Genomic DNA, 17,201 nt, shown 5'->3' with positions numbered 1-17,201 from the left:
TGCATTGCAGCCCTACAAATAAACCAAAAAAGGTTTTGTGTGTGTGTTATTGTTAATAATACCAGGGGTGAAGCTAGCAATAATATGGAAGGAACTCAAGTGGGATGAGTGAGTGCAAAAATGATAAACATGATAGTTATGTGATAGATAGTTTGGTAGGATAGATAGATAGATAGATAGATAGATATTCAGGTGTTGATTGGCCTTTTCACTATTTCCATAGGAGCATCTCCATATCCTGGAGTCCAAATTAATGAGGAGTTCTGCCAGAGACTGAAAGACGGAACCCGGATGCGAGCGCCAGAATATGCTACAGCAGAAATGTACGTGAAATCCTATACTTTCTTGGAGATTTTAAAGAAAACAATAATTCTTCAACTAACTCATATCTTGCTTTGAATGGAAATATGTTTCAGCTAGCCAATACTCTCTTAAGCAGGTGAAGGGGTTATAAAAGTTAGAAGCTCTACGCATTTCACACCAAATAATTCAGTTTCACACATAAGGAAAAAAATGTAACTTTGCTAAACATCTGAACTTTTGTAAGCAGGAGTTGCCAAAAAAGAAAATTCAGCTCAGAAGAAAACACAAGGGACTGTAATTTTTTTAAAATAAAGCATTTAATAGCTTATTTTTGCAAACTTATTATAATCAGGGCCAAGCCATATCTCACACAACTTTTAAGCTCAAGTCTCTAAACATGATAATCAGTTTAACATTAACTTATCAGTTTCAAAAGTATTCACTATTTTCATCAATGTTAAGAGTCTCTTCACCCATAGAAACGGAGAATTAGTCAAATGATCATGGTTCCTATTTATCATTGTCTAGGCAGGAAATGTTCCAAATTAGGGAACCTGTCTGCCCAGTTTTGTGATTAGTGTAACGCCGTCCCCTGCTCTCACACAGCCAATCATATGAGAGCAGGGACTGTCAATCACCTTGAAAGGATCAGAGCGCTGTTTTTTAATTTTTTTAATTTTATGAGTTGCATAATCCCAAATGCCTTCAGGAAGAAAAAAAATAACAATTTAAAATACTCATTTGATTTATACTAAACTAATACATGTAAACATTCTTTTGCTTAACAAATGGTATTTCTGACAGTAGAAAAAAGAAAAGAAAATGTAATTCAATAAAAGTTAATATAACATAAACTTTAGTGATAGCAAATCATGTCCGTTCAACATCGCTACGTGCAGACAGCACACACTGTCTGCCTTTATCATTGCACAAGCATTTCGGCTGCTATCATCCTGATCGGGATGATTTAGATCCGCCATCTAAAAGGTGGCAGACAGGTTAAGGAGCAGCAGTCTTACGACCACTACTTCTTAACTTTCCCCTGAAACGATGAGCCTCCGAAGCAGCATCCTCTGCTTAACAAATTGAGTCCTTATTGTCTATAAAACAATGGGTGCAGCCATGTTGTAACTTAGGTTAACTTTAAAGGGAAATAAAAGTAATTGTTTATCTGTTTAATTAAAATAGGACATTTTAACACATATTACAGGTTTTTGACTCTTTCTTTTAAAGGGATGCTGAAAAACTGTTTTTTTTCTATTTTTATACCTGTGGGGAGTGGCATTATATGCTCTCTACTCAAGCAGTGAGCGCCTATATCATGGATCAGCTATATGCCCTTCCTGTTACAAATACAAAATAAACATCTTCAACTTAAGTTAATATATTTAACATATTGAAGTAGCACTGTTTTGTATAAATTACATTGTTGATATTAATTTAATTTATTTTGCAGTTATCGCATTATGCTGAGCTGTTGGCATGGAGATCCTAAGGAGAGGCCAACCTTCACTGATCTGGTGGAGATTTTGGGTGACCTTCTTCAGGAAAATGTGCAACAGGTAAGGAAACCCTATGCTCACTTAGGGCCCGATGATCTAAAGCCCCCCACTCAAACGAGATGACCTATAATGTCTCTTCAGTGCAGTGAGGTCCCTCAAAGAATTTTAGATACACGTTTCACCTTGAGAGATGTTTATCTCACTACGCAGGGTTCTGTATAGAGACTTCTATATTACAATATAAGGTCTAAAAAAATCCAAAAGATTTTGTGTGATTTCCCTCCATGGCGGTGATTTTTTTAATCTTCAGGCCCTTAGAATGCTTGATTTATTTACAGGAACCCAACAGTCACTCTCCTAATGTCTCATTAGACTAAGGCTGCCCAAATTATAGTCCGCAGGGTCTGTGTGTGGCACTCAGCAACCATGGGCAGAAAACAGACACCAGTTATGTGTTACTGAAAAGCAGCTCCACATTTCTTATTGGGTAAATGAGCATGGGTACTTGTACAACATTTTGTACATTTTTTCTGATATTAAAGTGATGGTAAAGTTTTGCCTCACCTATCATTGAAGCAGGTAGCCTTTCCTCCAATTACTTACATTGCTAAGTTTTAATAAAAATAAAAAAAATGTTGTAAACTATTTTTTTAACATTTTTAATTATAGTATGCACCGCTCCACCCTCCACCCTCCATAGACTTCCTGGTCTGATGCTGTATTCTGATGTAGAGAGCAGTCGCACCCGCTCTCTACGTAAGCAACCAGGCTTGTTCCCTATGTGCAACCAGGTTTGTTCCCTATGCAATGGGATGTGTGCATGAACTTTAAATAGAGCCAGGATTTCAACTGGATGCCGAAGAATAAGTCACACACAAAACATTTTTGACACAGAGCCAGGTGGAATGCGGGTCAATAGAATGTAAGGTGCAATTTACTAATTACTTGAATAATACTTAAAATTAAAAAAAACTATGAATTAAACTCATAGTTGTTTATAAAAATGTTGCCAATGCAGCTTTTAATATGGATCAACTTTACCATCACTTTAAGCTACATTAAATTCATTAATAGCAACTATTTTCATGTCCAATTTTCAAAAAATGATTATAATTTTATTTTATTATGAGGCATTATCTTTAGCATTACTAGTGTTCTCTAAAGAAGGTTGGATATCAGTGCAATAGACATTGGGAAATACTTCACTGAGCCTTGTTTTAACACAGTACTTGCAGCAGTCTCTGATCTGTGACTTCTAAAGAACTAATCCCTTTGTTACTGAATAAGCAATTCCATAGGCTGAAACAAAACATAAATTGCAAATTGCATTTTTTAAGAAATTATTTAAAAAAAAAATTGAGCAACATTATATGAGTTTTTAGACATTAGTTTTTGCATATATGAATTTTTAAACATAAAAAAATTACAAACTTTGAGGTTAATTCCAATCTTTTAGTTATTAGCACCTAAAAACTCAGTTTTGGCCAATGTGGGAAGCATGTTTTTCTAGTGATTACAATCCAAAATGGATTTGGCAGCTAAAAGCCAACAGTCACAAATGAATTTTAAAAAGAGAAAATCCTGAAAACGTGTTTTCTGTTGTTAAGTGCTTGTTCTTTGGATGGAAACTGGGAATATACACTGTAAACCATGAAACCACCCATTCCAAAAATGTTAAGCTTTAAATGGGATTGCCCCTTTGGGACTGGGAATCTCATCTATGTGACCAGGATTTAAATGTAACCTAAAAAGTGAACAGGTTTTGTCTTTGTGGTCACAAAGGGACAATCTCGTTTGAAATCTCAGTTACAAAGGAATGGGTCATTTTGAAAGTCCAGTCACAAAGGTGCAACTCTGTTTAAAATCCTTATCACAAAGGTGCAATGCCAATTGAAAGCCCAGTCACAAAGGTTTAATTTAAAGTTTAATTTAGACTTTATTGTCCCATTAAATGATGCTGTACCACAATGTATTATCCTATTTACATAAATGTGACCAAAGATTAATTAACTCTGCACAGTAATATCATAATTTTCCAAGGAATGAGCATGTTATTGTAACACAACTTTAAACACGGTTTTGGCCTGTTCCTTGCAGGAAGGAAAGGACTACATCCCTCTCAATGACTCCCAGAGCTCAGAGGAACTGGAATTATCTCAGGGGCCCATCTGCCTACAGCACAATTCTGATGAAGAGGAATGTGATATGAGACTGCACTGCCACAATCTGGCTGTGAGGTGGGCATATGTATTTGTTAGGCACAAATGAAAAATAATTTGCTTGTTTTGTTTTATTTTGACTGTATCCAAATAAAACAGAAATCAGTTTATTAATAAAAATAATAATAATAATAAAAATGTCCTTTGAACTCAACAACGTTTCTTGTCAAACTCAGTTTTTTTTGTAACTACACATTTAAAAAGAATTATAATTTTATCCCGGGCCTGTTTTACTGAGTTTCTCAGCACAGACGAGCAGTCATAATTTATTGCCTATGCAAAATCCTGATGTGAAGGTCATACATATACTCATAAACATATAAAAGCAATCTCAAAGTTTTTGAAAATTGTTTTCAAAAGCATGTAGTGAGAACTGCAACCTCTGCCCCATTACATATAGCTCTCCCTATGAAACACCAATGATTCCACCTCCACACACCCTGACTCCTTCCACAGAACACCTTGGGCCTCCATAACTTAGTCCCTAGTCTTGTGTATTGGGTCTATATAGTGAGTATGTGTTTTGTTTTTTTTAAATAACAATAATGTAACTATTCCATTTCTATCTTTTCTTTATTAGATACTATAACTGTGTTTCGTTTCCTGGTTGCTTCACTGGGGGCAACCAAATCCGCTGTCCTTCCCGGCTGAAAACATTTGAAGAGTTTCCTATGACCCAAATGGCATATAAAGGACACCCGGTAAGAAGAACAGTAGTATGGATGAATCATGCTTAGGTAGTATGGAAAACGTAGACAGGAAAATGAAGCAGTGACATTTATGCTAACAATTAGACATGGTTTTGTTACAATTAATTAAAAATGAGCCCTACTATTACTACTATTCTTAAAATAGTGGAAAAACTTTGCTAGTACTGCATATCTCACTTCCAGAGGCATGCAGATGTAAGAGTGCTTGCTAACAACTGGGTATGTCGTCGTTTGTTAAGGAGTTAAAGGGACATGAAACCCCAAATTTTTTATATTTAGTGATCTTGTGTAAACATTCTAAGAAATAAATTTTTACTCAAACAGGAATCCCTATTGTTTCCTATGGAAGGCACATTGTCATTCATCAGGACAGAAAGAGTATTACACTTTTTTTAATAAAATATCAGTTAGACCCACGGATTATAAGACTGGCCAGACAAAAAAGGCCATTTATCGTGGGTCTGATGATCCTTTTATCATCAGGCCCAAATGCTTAAGGACCGTATACATTTTATAGCACTTTAAATTATCCTATCCATTGGCTATTTAAATTAAGTGTTCCTCTCCAATGAAACTGTTACAGGTTTTGCTTCTACTAAAATAGGGCTATTTTACTGGAGCTGTTCCCTATAATTATTTTACATCCCGGGTTGCATGAGGCATTCTACACTGAAATGGTTTAAAACTAATAATGTGGGTAGGAAAGGCCAATTCTGTTTTAAATGGTTTTAGTTGATACCATAAACATATTAGTCTCATGATTCTCCTCAAATGTCAAAAGTAATATTCAGATGTAATTAGACTTTTTATGTATGAAACACTTTTTGTAAAAGAAAAATAGTAGCTGTAATGTGATTTTTCTGTAGGCCGTGCAATGAATGCATCAATCATTTGTACATGTAGATTACGCTGACATTAGATCACTTCCAAAAAGGACAATTCATTTTCTTTCTGTTCCATTTCTGCATAGTTTATATAACCAAATTCATCTGCCTATTCCAGGGGCTTGTTGTAGCGTAGAGTCTAACTATGTTACTTTATTTAAAAGTACTTAAAGAGCTATTATCATGTGAAGGTGTACAGCCTCATATGATACCTGGATTCTTACAGGTTTTAATGAACTGTACATGTTTTACTCTTACTACCTGAAATAGGACAGTCAAACAGACAGTGGCATGGTGTTGGCATCTGAAGAACTGGAGCGGATAGAGAACAGTCACAGAACAGATGGAGGTTTCAGGTAATGCACATGCAAATTAAATCCATCAAACTGAGCTAAAATGAAGAGCTGAACTCTGTGATCTGTGATTTGCTCTCTAGGGTTCTAGGCAGGAGAAAACCTGCCAGGTAAATTAGCTCTTTATCTGTGCTTGGCAAGAAAATTTCTTTTCTATAAAACCCTTTATCTGTCATCCTATTATCTTGTGCTGGTTATATAAACCACACATAAAACATTATCAAAGAAGTGTAATTGATCTTAGAAGAATGTTGCATTGAAACCACAATTTGTGTGACATTTTGCTAGTGACATTCATGTCTATATTATTGCTGTGGTATTAATATGACCAGATACTAACATTTGTGCATTAGTTTATAAGGCCAATATCCTCAAGAAAAATATTTGTTTTTGTATATAATAATTTAAAGAGTTTTCCTACTCCAATCTAATAATTAAAGGGGAATTAAATACAAATTCATTTTCTCATAAAATGTTTAATTATGCATGGGGTGGGGAGATTCTGCAATCATGTACTTTTTCATGATGTATTTTACCCACTAACACTGTAGTTATTCCTGGTAATCCAGAGGCTGGATTGCATTCCTTAGAATTCAGAAACATTACTTTTTCACATGCTGAACAGTTATTGCTTGATTTGTGCTGAAACTCATTTATGTTTGTCCCTGTCTAGCCAGAGCAAAGCATAAACATAAATATCAAGATGCTTTTCAAGGGATGTGTCTCTGGATTGCAAACCAATGTAAACATGACAGTTTAAGTGCTTTTAAAGCATGTATTGTGTATGCAGATCTTTCACAATGCTGTCATTTCTAATACATATACCAAAATGACTTTGATGTGACTTTGACATACAGGTATCTGATTATGTCCTACCTATTCAAGTCATAAATATGAAAACTTATTTTCAAAGACCACAGGCATCCACTATGTTTCTGTTTTGCAACTATAATTATTGCTAAATGAAAATACCAGCACATTTGATTCACAAATATGTGGAAATGGCTGTGTCTGACAACCAGCTGGAGAATGGTTCATCCTTTTAAATAGGGTGGTCTAAATGATTGCTCAGTGGCTACTAGCATACTTTTAGGCCACAGATCGCAATTCAGTAGTTTATACTCAAAGTTGTTCAGGGGGCGGAAAATAAATGTTGTAATCAGCTAAATTGTAAGTATTCAAAAATGTGGCCAATTAAGAAACCTTGTTCTATCAGCAACTTGAAAAATCATTGCTTAAACACGCTGACATTTTTTATTGTCTGATAAAATATTAAAGTATTTAGCAGTATCAATTTAGTATTTTGTACAAATGCCTATTAACTGATAACATGAAGTAACTATCAGCCAATTACCTCAGCTAATGAGCATTAGTAGGAAGAACACAACTGATTGAGCTGATTTAGTTCCAATTTAAATTGAAATAACTTTTACATTACAATGAGTCATTGAAATCAAAATGTTTAGATATTGGTCTTTCATATGAATGACAGCATTTTTTTGAGAACATGTCCCTTTAACCCTTTAAGTGCACAAGACAACACATAGTCACCATTTGCACAATGTATTTACTGTGGATAACAAACACATTTCATCATCCGTGGGTCGGGAGCTTTAGATTCTCATTGCAGAGCCCTTAAGCCCTAGAAACCTCCAAGACCCACCGTTTAAAAGCTCATTTCATATGGTGTGTCTTGGGGAATTAAGTATAAACATAAAAAAAATAAAAAATTAAAGTACACATATGTTTTAAGCACAATATATCTTCTAACCCCTCTAACAGTCGATCAAAAAGGCCTAGAGACCCCCAAGACCCCTTGTTTTAAAGCCCCTAAGCCCCTATATCAGTTTTAGTAGCCACGGGATCACTGTGGTAATAGTGATAACCTGGCGTGGGTAAATGTGCGTTTATTTGCACAGCGGCTCATTGAAAACCCTATGTGCAGATCAAAGTTACATAACTATAACATTGTTTAATAAAATTATAATTAATTGCATTTTTCACACTTTTTGTTGCAGGTTTCTTGCACAACATGATATATACATTTAATAATTGTATAGTTTGAATCTACTGGGTCTCCTGAAAAAAAAATTATAATATTTGTGGGTTTCTAACTGAAACTATAGTAAGGCCTAATTGTGAGCAGCATCTAAAAACTACAAAACCGCTAAGCCCAGGAGTGGAAATGGCTCAGCAGTTAAAGGGTTAAAGTGAAAGTCAATCCTAGTGTTTTACAAACGCTAGGATTAACTATTGAAACAAATAAAGGGGACTTTCATTCATGAAGTATAAGACACTTCATGTAGAAAGCTCCTTTATTTGTTTCAATCGATCACAGTTCTTAGCTGCTACGGCAGCCCATGGCGAAATTTTGTTTTTGCTAAGAGGTGACGTTTTCACCTCTTAGCCAATAGCCATGCAGTATATCCGGCTTTGCACCCATGGGAGCCAGATTTACCGCACGGCTATTGGCTAAGAGGTGAATTGTAGCCATGGTCTGCCATAGCAGCTAAGAACGGCGATCAATTGAAACAAATAAAGGAACTTTCTACATGAAGTATCTTATACTTCATGAATGAAAGTCCCCTTTATTTGTTTCAATAGCTAATCCTAGCCATTGTAAAACGCTAGGATTGACTTTCAATTGAACCTGCACAGATCTTCTTAAAAATAGCTGTCAATATATATAAATAAAATACTATTCTTAATTTACTTACCTGACTATAAATTTATAAAAATGTTAGTAAACCAAAGTACTTTTATATAAGTAGACACATATTCACTCATTAATTAAGCTTACTGCCAATTTGTAAAAAACAGTTTTCAGTCTTCCATTAGCAGAAAAAAAAATGAAACAGACGCTGTCTCCTTGCCCTTGATAGACCTGTCCTGTAGTAGATTAATATTCCTGCACAGGGTTACCATGGCAGCAAACTAGTCTCTGCAGTTAGGTGACAGTTGTTATTTACACTCTTCACACCGCTCCATGACAAGTTTTCTTAGCTTGCAATAAGCTACAAATGATGGTAGTCCAAGTATCGAACAATAGTACGAAAGTATCAAACCCCTATATGATAGGAGGAGATTTATAAAGGTTAATTAAAAGCATATATTTTATTCATACAAGCCAATAAAAAACAGCTTAATTACTGAACCCAATGGAACACGTCAACTGACGCGTTTTGCTTGTCAGTTTCTCAAAGATAACTTGGTAAACAAGTGAAAGCAATCAATATTTAAAACCTCCATAATGCTCAAAGTTTTGTTAGCTTCCCGAACTTGCCTTAAAGGGACAGTAAAGTAAAAACTAAAATTTCATGATTCAGATAGGGCATGCAATTTGAAACAACTTTCCAATTTACTTTTATCATCAAATTTGCTTTGTTCCCTTGCTGGTATTTTTGAAAAGCTAAACCTAGCTAGGCTCAAACTGATTTCTAAACAGTTGAAAACCGCCTCCTAGCTCAGAGCATTTTGAAAGTTTTTCACAGTTAGACTGTGCTAGTTCACATGTGTCATATAGATAACATTGTGCTCACTCCCGTGAAGTTATTTAGGAGTCTTCACTGATTGACTACACTGCATGTCTGTCAAAGGCACTTAGATAAGGAGGCTGTCTGCAAAGGCTTAGATACAAGGTAATCTCAGAGGTAAAAAGCATATTAATATAACTGTGTTGGTTATGCAAAAACGGGGAATGGGTAATACAGGGGTTATCTATCTTTTTAAATAAGAAAAATTTTGGTGTAGACTGTCCCTTTAACTGCCCTCCCCGGCTTGTCAGGAAGGAATACATTTTTAACTGCCACTCACTGCAGAAACTAGTTTGATTCCATGGTAACCATGTTCAGGAATAATAATCTACTAGCATTCTTTTTAAGTCCCTGCACTTTATTTGTGCTAATGTAATACAGAAAACAGTTTCCTTCTTTGCTGTATGCAGTATACTCTGTACAGCATGTATTATCACAGCCAGTGGTGTTTGGTGTAAATACTACTATATACAACTATTACAGCTAGTGATGGCTGGTGTAAATACTACTATATACAACTATTACAACCAGTGATGTCTGGTGTAAATACTACTATATACAACTATTACAGCCAGTGATGTTTGGTGTAAATACTACTATATACAACTATTACAGACAGTGATGTCTGGTGTAAATACTACTATATACAACTATTACAGACAGTGATGTCTGGTGTAAATACTACTATATACAGCTATTACAGCCAGTGATGTCTGGTGTAAATACTACTATATACAACTATTACAGCCAGTGATGTCTGGTGTAAATACTACTATATACAACTATTACAGCCAGTGATGTCTGGTGTAAATACTACTATACAACTATTACAGCCAGTGATGTCTGGTGTAAATACTACTATATACAACTATTACAGCCAGGGATGTCTGGTGTAAATACTACTATATACAAATATTACAGCCAGTGATGTCTGGTGTAAATACTACTATATACAAATATTACAGCGAGTGATGTCTGGTGTAAATACTACTATATACAACTATTACAGCCAGTGATGTCTGGTGTACATACTACTATACTATATACAAATATTACAGCCAGTGATGTCTGGTGTAAATACTACTATATACAACTATTACAGCCAGTGATGTCTGGTGTAAATACTACTATATACAACTATTACAGACAGTGATGTCTGGTGTAAATACTACTATATACAACTATTACAGCCAGTGATGTCTGGTGTAAATACTACTATACAACTATTACAGCCAGTGATGTCTGGTGTACATACTACTATACTATATACAAATATTACAGCCAGTGATGTCTGGTGTAAATACTACTATATACAACTATTACAGCCAGTGATGTCTGGTGTAAATACTACTATATACAACTATTACAGCCAGTGATGTCTGGTGTAAATACTACTATATACAACTATTACAGCCAGTGATGTCTGGTGTAAATACTACTATATACAACTATTACAGCCAGTAATGTCTGGTGTAAATACTACTATATACAAATATTACAGCCAGTGATGTCTGGTGTAAATACTACTATATACAACTATTACAGCCAGGGATGTCTGGTGTAAATACTACTATATACAACTATTACAGCCAGTGATGTTTGGTGTAAATACTACTATATACAAATATTACAGCCAGTGATGTCTGGTGTAAATACTTCTATATACAACTATTACAGCCAGTAATGTCTGGTGTAAATACTACTATATACAAATATTACAGCCAGTGATGTCTGGTGTAAATACTACTATATACAACTATTACAGCCAGTGATGTCTGGTGTAAATACTACTATATACAACTATTACAGCCAGTGATGTTTGGTGTAAATACTACTATATACAAATATTACAGCCAGTGATGTCTGGTGTAAATACTACTATATACAAATATTACAGCCAGTGATGTCTGGTGTAAATACTACTATATACAAATATTACAGCCAGTGATGTTTGGTGTAAATACTACTATATACAAATATTACAGCCAGTGATGTCTGGTGTAAATACTACTATATACAAATATTACAGCCAGTGATGTTTGGTGTAAATACTACTATACAACTATTACAGCCAGTGATGTCTGGTGTAAATACTACTATATACAAATATTACAGCCAGTGATGTCAGGTGTAAATACTACTATATACAACTATTACAGCCAGTGATGTATGCTTGCTGGGTAGAGGGCACTGCACATGTACTACAGCTGGTTAGGGAGCATAGGAAAATAGTGAACTGTGTGGTAAAGGGAAAATACAGTAGTATCACACAGGTCATAACAGGACAAAGTTCACTATGTATTTTAACAACCTTAGCTGAAAAGTTTTTTTTTTAATGCATATATATTGCTAAAATACTATTTAAAGTGAATGTAAATTTTGATGCTAAAGTGCCCGGTTTTTAAAACTTTGATTAAAAACAGGGGCACTTTAATTCATAAAAATTTACATTTCACTCCTGTTGTGACAAAAAAACTTACCTTTTAAACTTCACAGCAGCTCCAGCTTTCTCCGGTCTCACAAGCCATTTCTGATGTCAGAAATTATTGATAGGTCATTCTCCAATCACAGCTTCCCCCCGGGGGATTCAGTGTCTGATTCACTGCTGTGATTGGAGGAAGCCGATGCCTCATTTTAGACCCAGGAAGAGGCTTTGAAACAGGTGGAGGAAGCTGGAGCTGCTGTGAAGATTAAAAGGTAAGATTTTTTTCACAACAGGAGTGAAATGAAATTTTTTATGAATTAAAGTGCCTCTGTTTTTAATCGAAGTTTTAAAAACCGGGCACTTTAGCATCAAAATTGACATTCACTTTAAGCCATTCTTTTTTTTTATTTTAAATATTGTACTTTCTTTACGGACTACAGTATCCTTTTAATAGTACAGTAATGCTAACATTTCAATGCCTTGTTTATGCTTTCCTTTCTCAGCAGTAAAGGGTCTCGAAGAAATAAGGAAGTGGCACTGGGACATTCCTCTCCTCATAACAGGAGTCAATCCTCATACCCTTCTTACACAGTCGGGCAGACATTTTACAACAGTGAATATGGAGAGCTGTCAGAACAGTCGGAGGGAGATAGCTACACCCCCCCAGGAGGATCTGGTAGCCCTGGGCTTATTCATGCTTCCTTTTTCTCTGATGAAAAATGAGAACCTTAAAGCCCATAAGTCCTGTGACTCTGTGCTCAATGCTGCACACAATATACAGAAGGAAAATTCAAATGGGCTGCCTACAGCATGCTGAGAGACAGAGATGTTTTTGCATATTCTGCACAGCCACGCAACACAAAATGGAGAGTTAAAGCGAGAAAATTATTGAATTACATATTTTACAATTTTTTTAATCCAGAACTGAAGACAGAGTTTTATAGCTTTTCACTGCCACAATGACAGAAGAGAACTATGTTAAAATACAGTAGATGGGAAAAAATAAACATTTCGGCTATTTTTTTATTATTTTAATTGTCCTTTACATTAATGTTGTTTGCCATTCTGCATAAATCCATATTTATATAAGGAAACAAAAAGCAATGTTCATCTCATATGATTCCAAAATATACATTAAACAGGAATCCCACTTTTGTATATAGTAACTATATTATTGCAACGCGGCAGGTAAATATTTGCTTCCTTCTGTTTCTACGTAGACTTTATGTCCTCAGATGCTTTATGATAAACCGTCAACATCAGCAACAAGACTAACAGTGAGAAAACACTAAAAATGCTGTTTGCACACACGGGAGATTTCTCCTAATAAAATGAATACATAAACAAATAAATGATAAACAAAGGGGTCTTAATTCAAGGGATCTCTCCTACTGATAAAATATATACAGTAAGTGAGAAATGAATCATGATTTATCTACACCCTTACAAGAGAAGAGTTGCAAATGTAATAATGGCTACAGTTATTTACACAAATTAACTAGTTATTAGATTAAAAAGGTACTCTTTGAATTTTGGCTTAAACTATTAGTAATCTTAATCATACTTACTTACCATTGGTGTATGAAATTACATGCTTACTGAAGACAAAGGCTGGTCAGATATCGTATAACAAACATTACAAGCTGCAATTCTAACCTAATCCCATAAGAGCTATCGACTAATGTGTATTCTATTGTATTCCATGTGAACATTAGAGGCATCCCGGGGTCATTTCTAAAGCAAAAAATAAAAATAAGCACAGTGGTTATTTTTAAATATAAACACAATTCATTGTATTTAGATTGTATGGCATCTATATATTTTTTCAATTTAAAACAATAGTTTTTGGTCATTTGTTTCTAGGAATGTTTTTTGGCATCCCAATTGCATATATATCATTAGCTTGAAGACCCATTCTTCAACTCATTCTGGTAGATTCACTAACCAATCTCTCCAAGCTCTTCAGTACCTCCAGTCCCTATGCCTTTTATGGATACCATTAAGTAAAGAATTAGAGAGTGAGCTTAAAGGGACAGTCTAGTCAAAATTAAACATTCGTGATTTAGATAGGGCTTGCAATTTTAAACAACTTTCCAATTCACTTTTATCATTAAATTTGCTGTGTTCTCTTGGTATTATTAGTTGAAAGCTAATCCTAGGTAGGCTCATATACTAATGTATAAGCCCTTGAAGGCCGCCTTATTTCAATGCATTTTACAGTTTTTCACAGCTAGAAGGTGTTAGTTCATGAGTGCCATATAGATATCACTGTGCTCACGTCCATGGAGTTACTTATTTGAGGGTACTGATTGGCTAAAATACAAGTCTGTCAAAAGAACTGAAATAAGGAGAGGCTTAGATAAAAGGTAATTACAGAGGTAAAAAGTATATTAATATTACCGTGTTGGTTATGCAAAACTGGGGAATGGGTAATAAAGGGATTATATCTCTTTTTAAACAATAAACATTCTGGACTGTCCCTTTAAAAAATTGAACTGGAGAAACTGGAGAGGGATAGTCTACCCCAGTGATTACTATTTCTATTCTATAAAATGTCCTCAATAGATTTATCCTAGATGGAAAGTGGGGTTCAATCTCATACACTATTAACCTTCTCTTATGGCTCCTATTGGTTTTGGTCATTAAAAATAGCATGGTGACCAAAAATTATTATTATTATTATTATTATTATTATCGGTTATTTGTAGAGCGCCAACAGATTCCGCAGATCTCTTCTTTCTTTATCAATACCTAAGGAGAGGGCACATTATTTTTTGTCGGACTGTTGCACTTTTTTGAAACCATAGGCAACATCTGAGCCCACACTAGACTATGCAAAATTCATCCATATAATAGGGTATGACTATGCAAAATGAACACTTGTTTTGTTTTCTTTTAATATAATATATCTTTGAATATAAATATATATTAGTATACAAACATATATTTTTCTATTGATGTTTCTCCTTGAGTTGATATCTGTATACTCCCTGTCTCTTGCCTATGTTTGCAGTCCTATTATGAATTCTTTTATGTTCACTCTTCCCCACATCCTTTCACCTAAGCTTTGTAAAAATGTATGTATTATCCCTTAAATTATATATATAAAAAAGGTTCAAATAATTGGACAGTACCAGTGAGTAATACTCGTGCAGTATTTCATTACAGTCTTCTTATATCTAAGGTTTAAGGTGCAGTTCAACTTAGCTCAATAGAACTGATAATATTTATTTCAGAATCAGCTTACTGACTGGATCCTAAGTTTCATACAACATTTTCAACTCCTGCTTTATTTCTATAACATTAAATCTCTCACATTATTGAGTAAACATTTTATTTTAAGATTACATTATTCTTTTGTATAGCATAGACATTAAGGGCCAGATTATGAGTGGAGCGCAAAATTGCACTTTAGCTATATTTGCGCTCCACTCATAATACTAGTGCACACAATTGTATGAATACAAATGGTACTCCTGATGTCCATTGTTCAAATAATTTCAAACATAAATTACAAAGTCAGAATTACACCAGATCATCTATTTATAATTAGATATAATTGCAATTTAAAGAATGTGTTTTATCAACTATTAATTTGCATTCCATTACTGATTTCACTAATAAGGGACATATTTATCAAGCTACTTATGGAGCTCGATGCCCAGTGTTTCTGGCGAGTCTTCCGGCTCGCCGGAAACAGAAGTTAGGAAGCAGCGGTCTAAAGAACGCTGCTCCATAACCTGTCTGCCTGCTCTGAGGTGGCGGACAGACATCGACAGAAATCAACCCGATCAAATACGATCAGGTTGATTGACACCCCCTGCTAGCAGCCGATTGGCCGCAAATCTGCAGGGGGCGGTATTACACCAGCAGTTCACAAGAACTGCTGGTGAAATGATAAATACTGAGAGCATATGCTGTCGGCATTTATCGATGTGCAGCGGACATGATCCGCTATATTGGATCATTTCCGCTTGCACCATCATAAATAGGCCCCTTTAGCTACATTACATGTCACCTGTTAACTGATATGGAGATTTTTCTTGACAGTACCAGTTGTTAGAATCAAATCAATCTCTGAGGATATGAATGTGCATAAGAAAAGGCTTTGGACTCCTGTGCAAGAATTCTAATGTATTATTTTATATGATTATGTATCTCAATTTTAATGGTTTAAGGAATTTCAAAATAATTTATATACAAAGAACTGGGTTTTGTAAAGTGCCAAAAAAAAATTCTAGCTGATGAAGTTAAATGTAAAAATAAATGAATATATTATAATATATATATATATATACATTCAGTATAAGTAGCTATTCAATTTTTAATTTTTATAAAGACTTGTTAAACCCTGTATTTATTCCAATGCAACATTCAGCAGATAGTTGGTTCGTTAAAATATTTTTTAAACTGAGTGATTCACAATATTGTGTGTGTGTATGTGCATATGTGTTTGTGTGTGTGAGTGTGTTTATGTGTGTGCGTGTGTGTGTGTATGTGTGTGTGAGTGTGTGTATGTGCATATGTGTTTGTGTGTGTGGGTGTGTTTATGTGTGTGCGTGAGTGAGTGCATGCATGTACTCTTGTGTGTTTGTATGTGTATATGTGACTAGTGGGTTTAATATTTCAAGACCTGTGTATCCCTTCTGCCATTTATTCAATATATATTGAAGCCAATCTCATTTTGTTTACTCTATGTATTTCCAATTCATTACTTGCAATTAAATTGTTGTTATTGTATTGCCATATCTAAATGTCAGAAATAAAATAAAATCGTAAGTAACTGCTATGAGTTTTATGCATTTTTTCACTATTAATGCTTTGATGAAATGGATAAACAGCTTTGTTATCTAAAAGGTCCATTGCACGGTACTCTGTAACCAGTGCTAGATTTAGATGTCTAATCACAAATTATTTGCTTTTTTCACTCCTCTGTTGTCACGTTATGTCATTGCAAAATTATATACATTGCTTACTATTGCTGGGGCGCACACACAGACATACATACATACATACAGTATATATATGCTGTCATGGCCAAAAATATTGTCACCCCTGCATTTCTGTCAGATAATGCACCACTTATCCCAGAAAATTGTTGCAATTACAAATGTTTAGGCATTCTCACGTTTATTTCTTTTGTTTGTATTGGTATGACACAAAAAAGTGAAGAAAAAAAAGCCAAATCTGACACATTCCACGCAAAACCCCAAAAATGGACTGGACAAAATTATTGGCACCTTCTCAAAATTTTAAGAAATAATTGCATTTC

The 17,201-nt window shown here is 34.7% G+C and overlaps 1 protein-coding gene across 1 annotated transcript in view; it reads left to right on the top strand.

Moving 5' to 3' along the window:
* The window catches only part of FLT4 (fms related receptor tyrosine kinase 4), a 276,324-nt gene extending 259,608 nt beyond the window's left edge, over positions 1-16,716 (top strand). The window contains exons 25-30 of the mRNA XM_053718648.1: positions 224-323; positions 1,760-1,865; positions 3,903-4,042; positions 4,605-4,725; positions 5,889-5,974; positions 12,433-16,716. Coding sequence (XP_053574623.1) covers positions 224-323; positions 1,760-1,865; positions 3,903-4,042; positions 4,605-4,725; positions 5,889-5,974; positions 12,433-12,652 — 773 coding nt within the window. The 3' untranslated portion in view covers positions 12,653-16,716. The remainder of the gene's footprint in view (positions 1-223; positions 324-1,759; positions 1,866-3,902; positions 4,043-4,604; positions 4,726-5,888; positions 5,975-12,432) is intronic.
* Positions 16,717-17,201: the final 485 nt, after the last annotated feature.

Source organism: Bombina bombina, chromosome 6, assembly GCF_027579735.1.
Source record: "Bombina bombina isolate aBomBom1 chromosome 6, aBomBom1.pri, whole genome shotgun sequence".
Lineage (NCBI taxonomy): Eukaryota > Metazoa > Chordata > Amphibia > Anura > Bombinatoridae > Bombina > Bombina bombina.
Note: the sequence above shows the minus strand (reverse complement) of the source record. Positions and strands in the feature narration are given on the sequence as shown.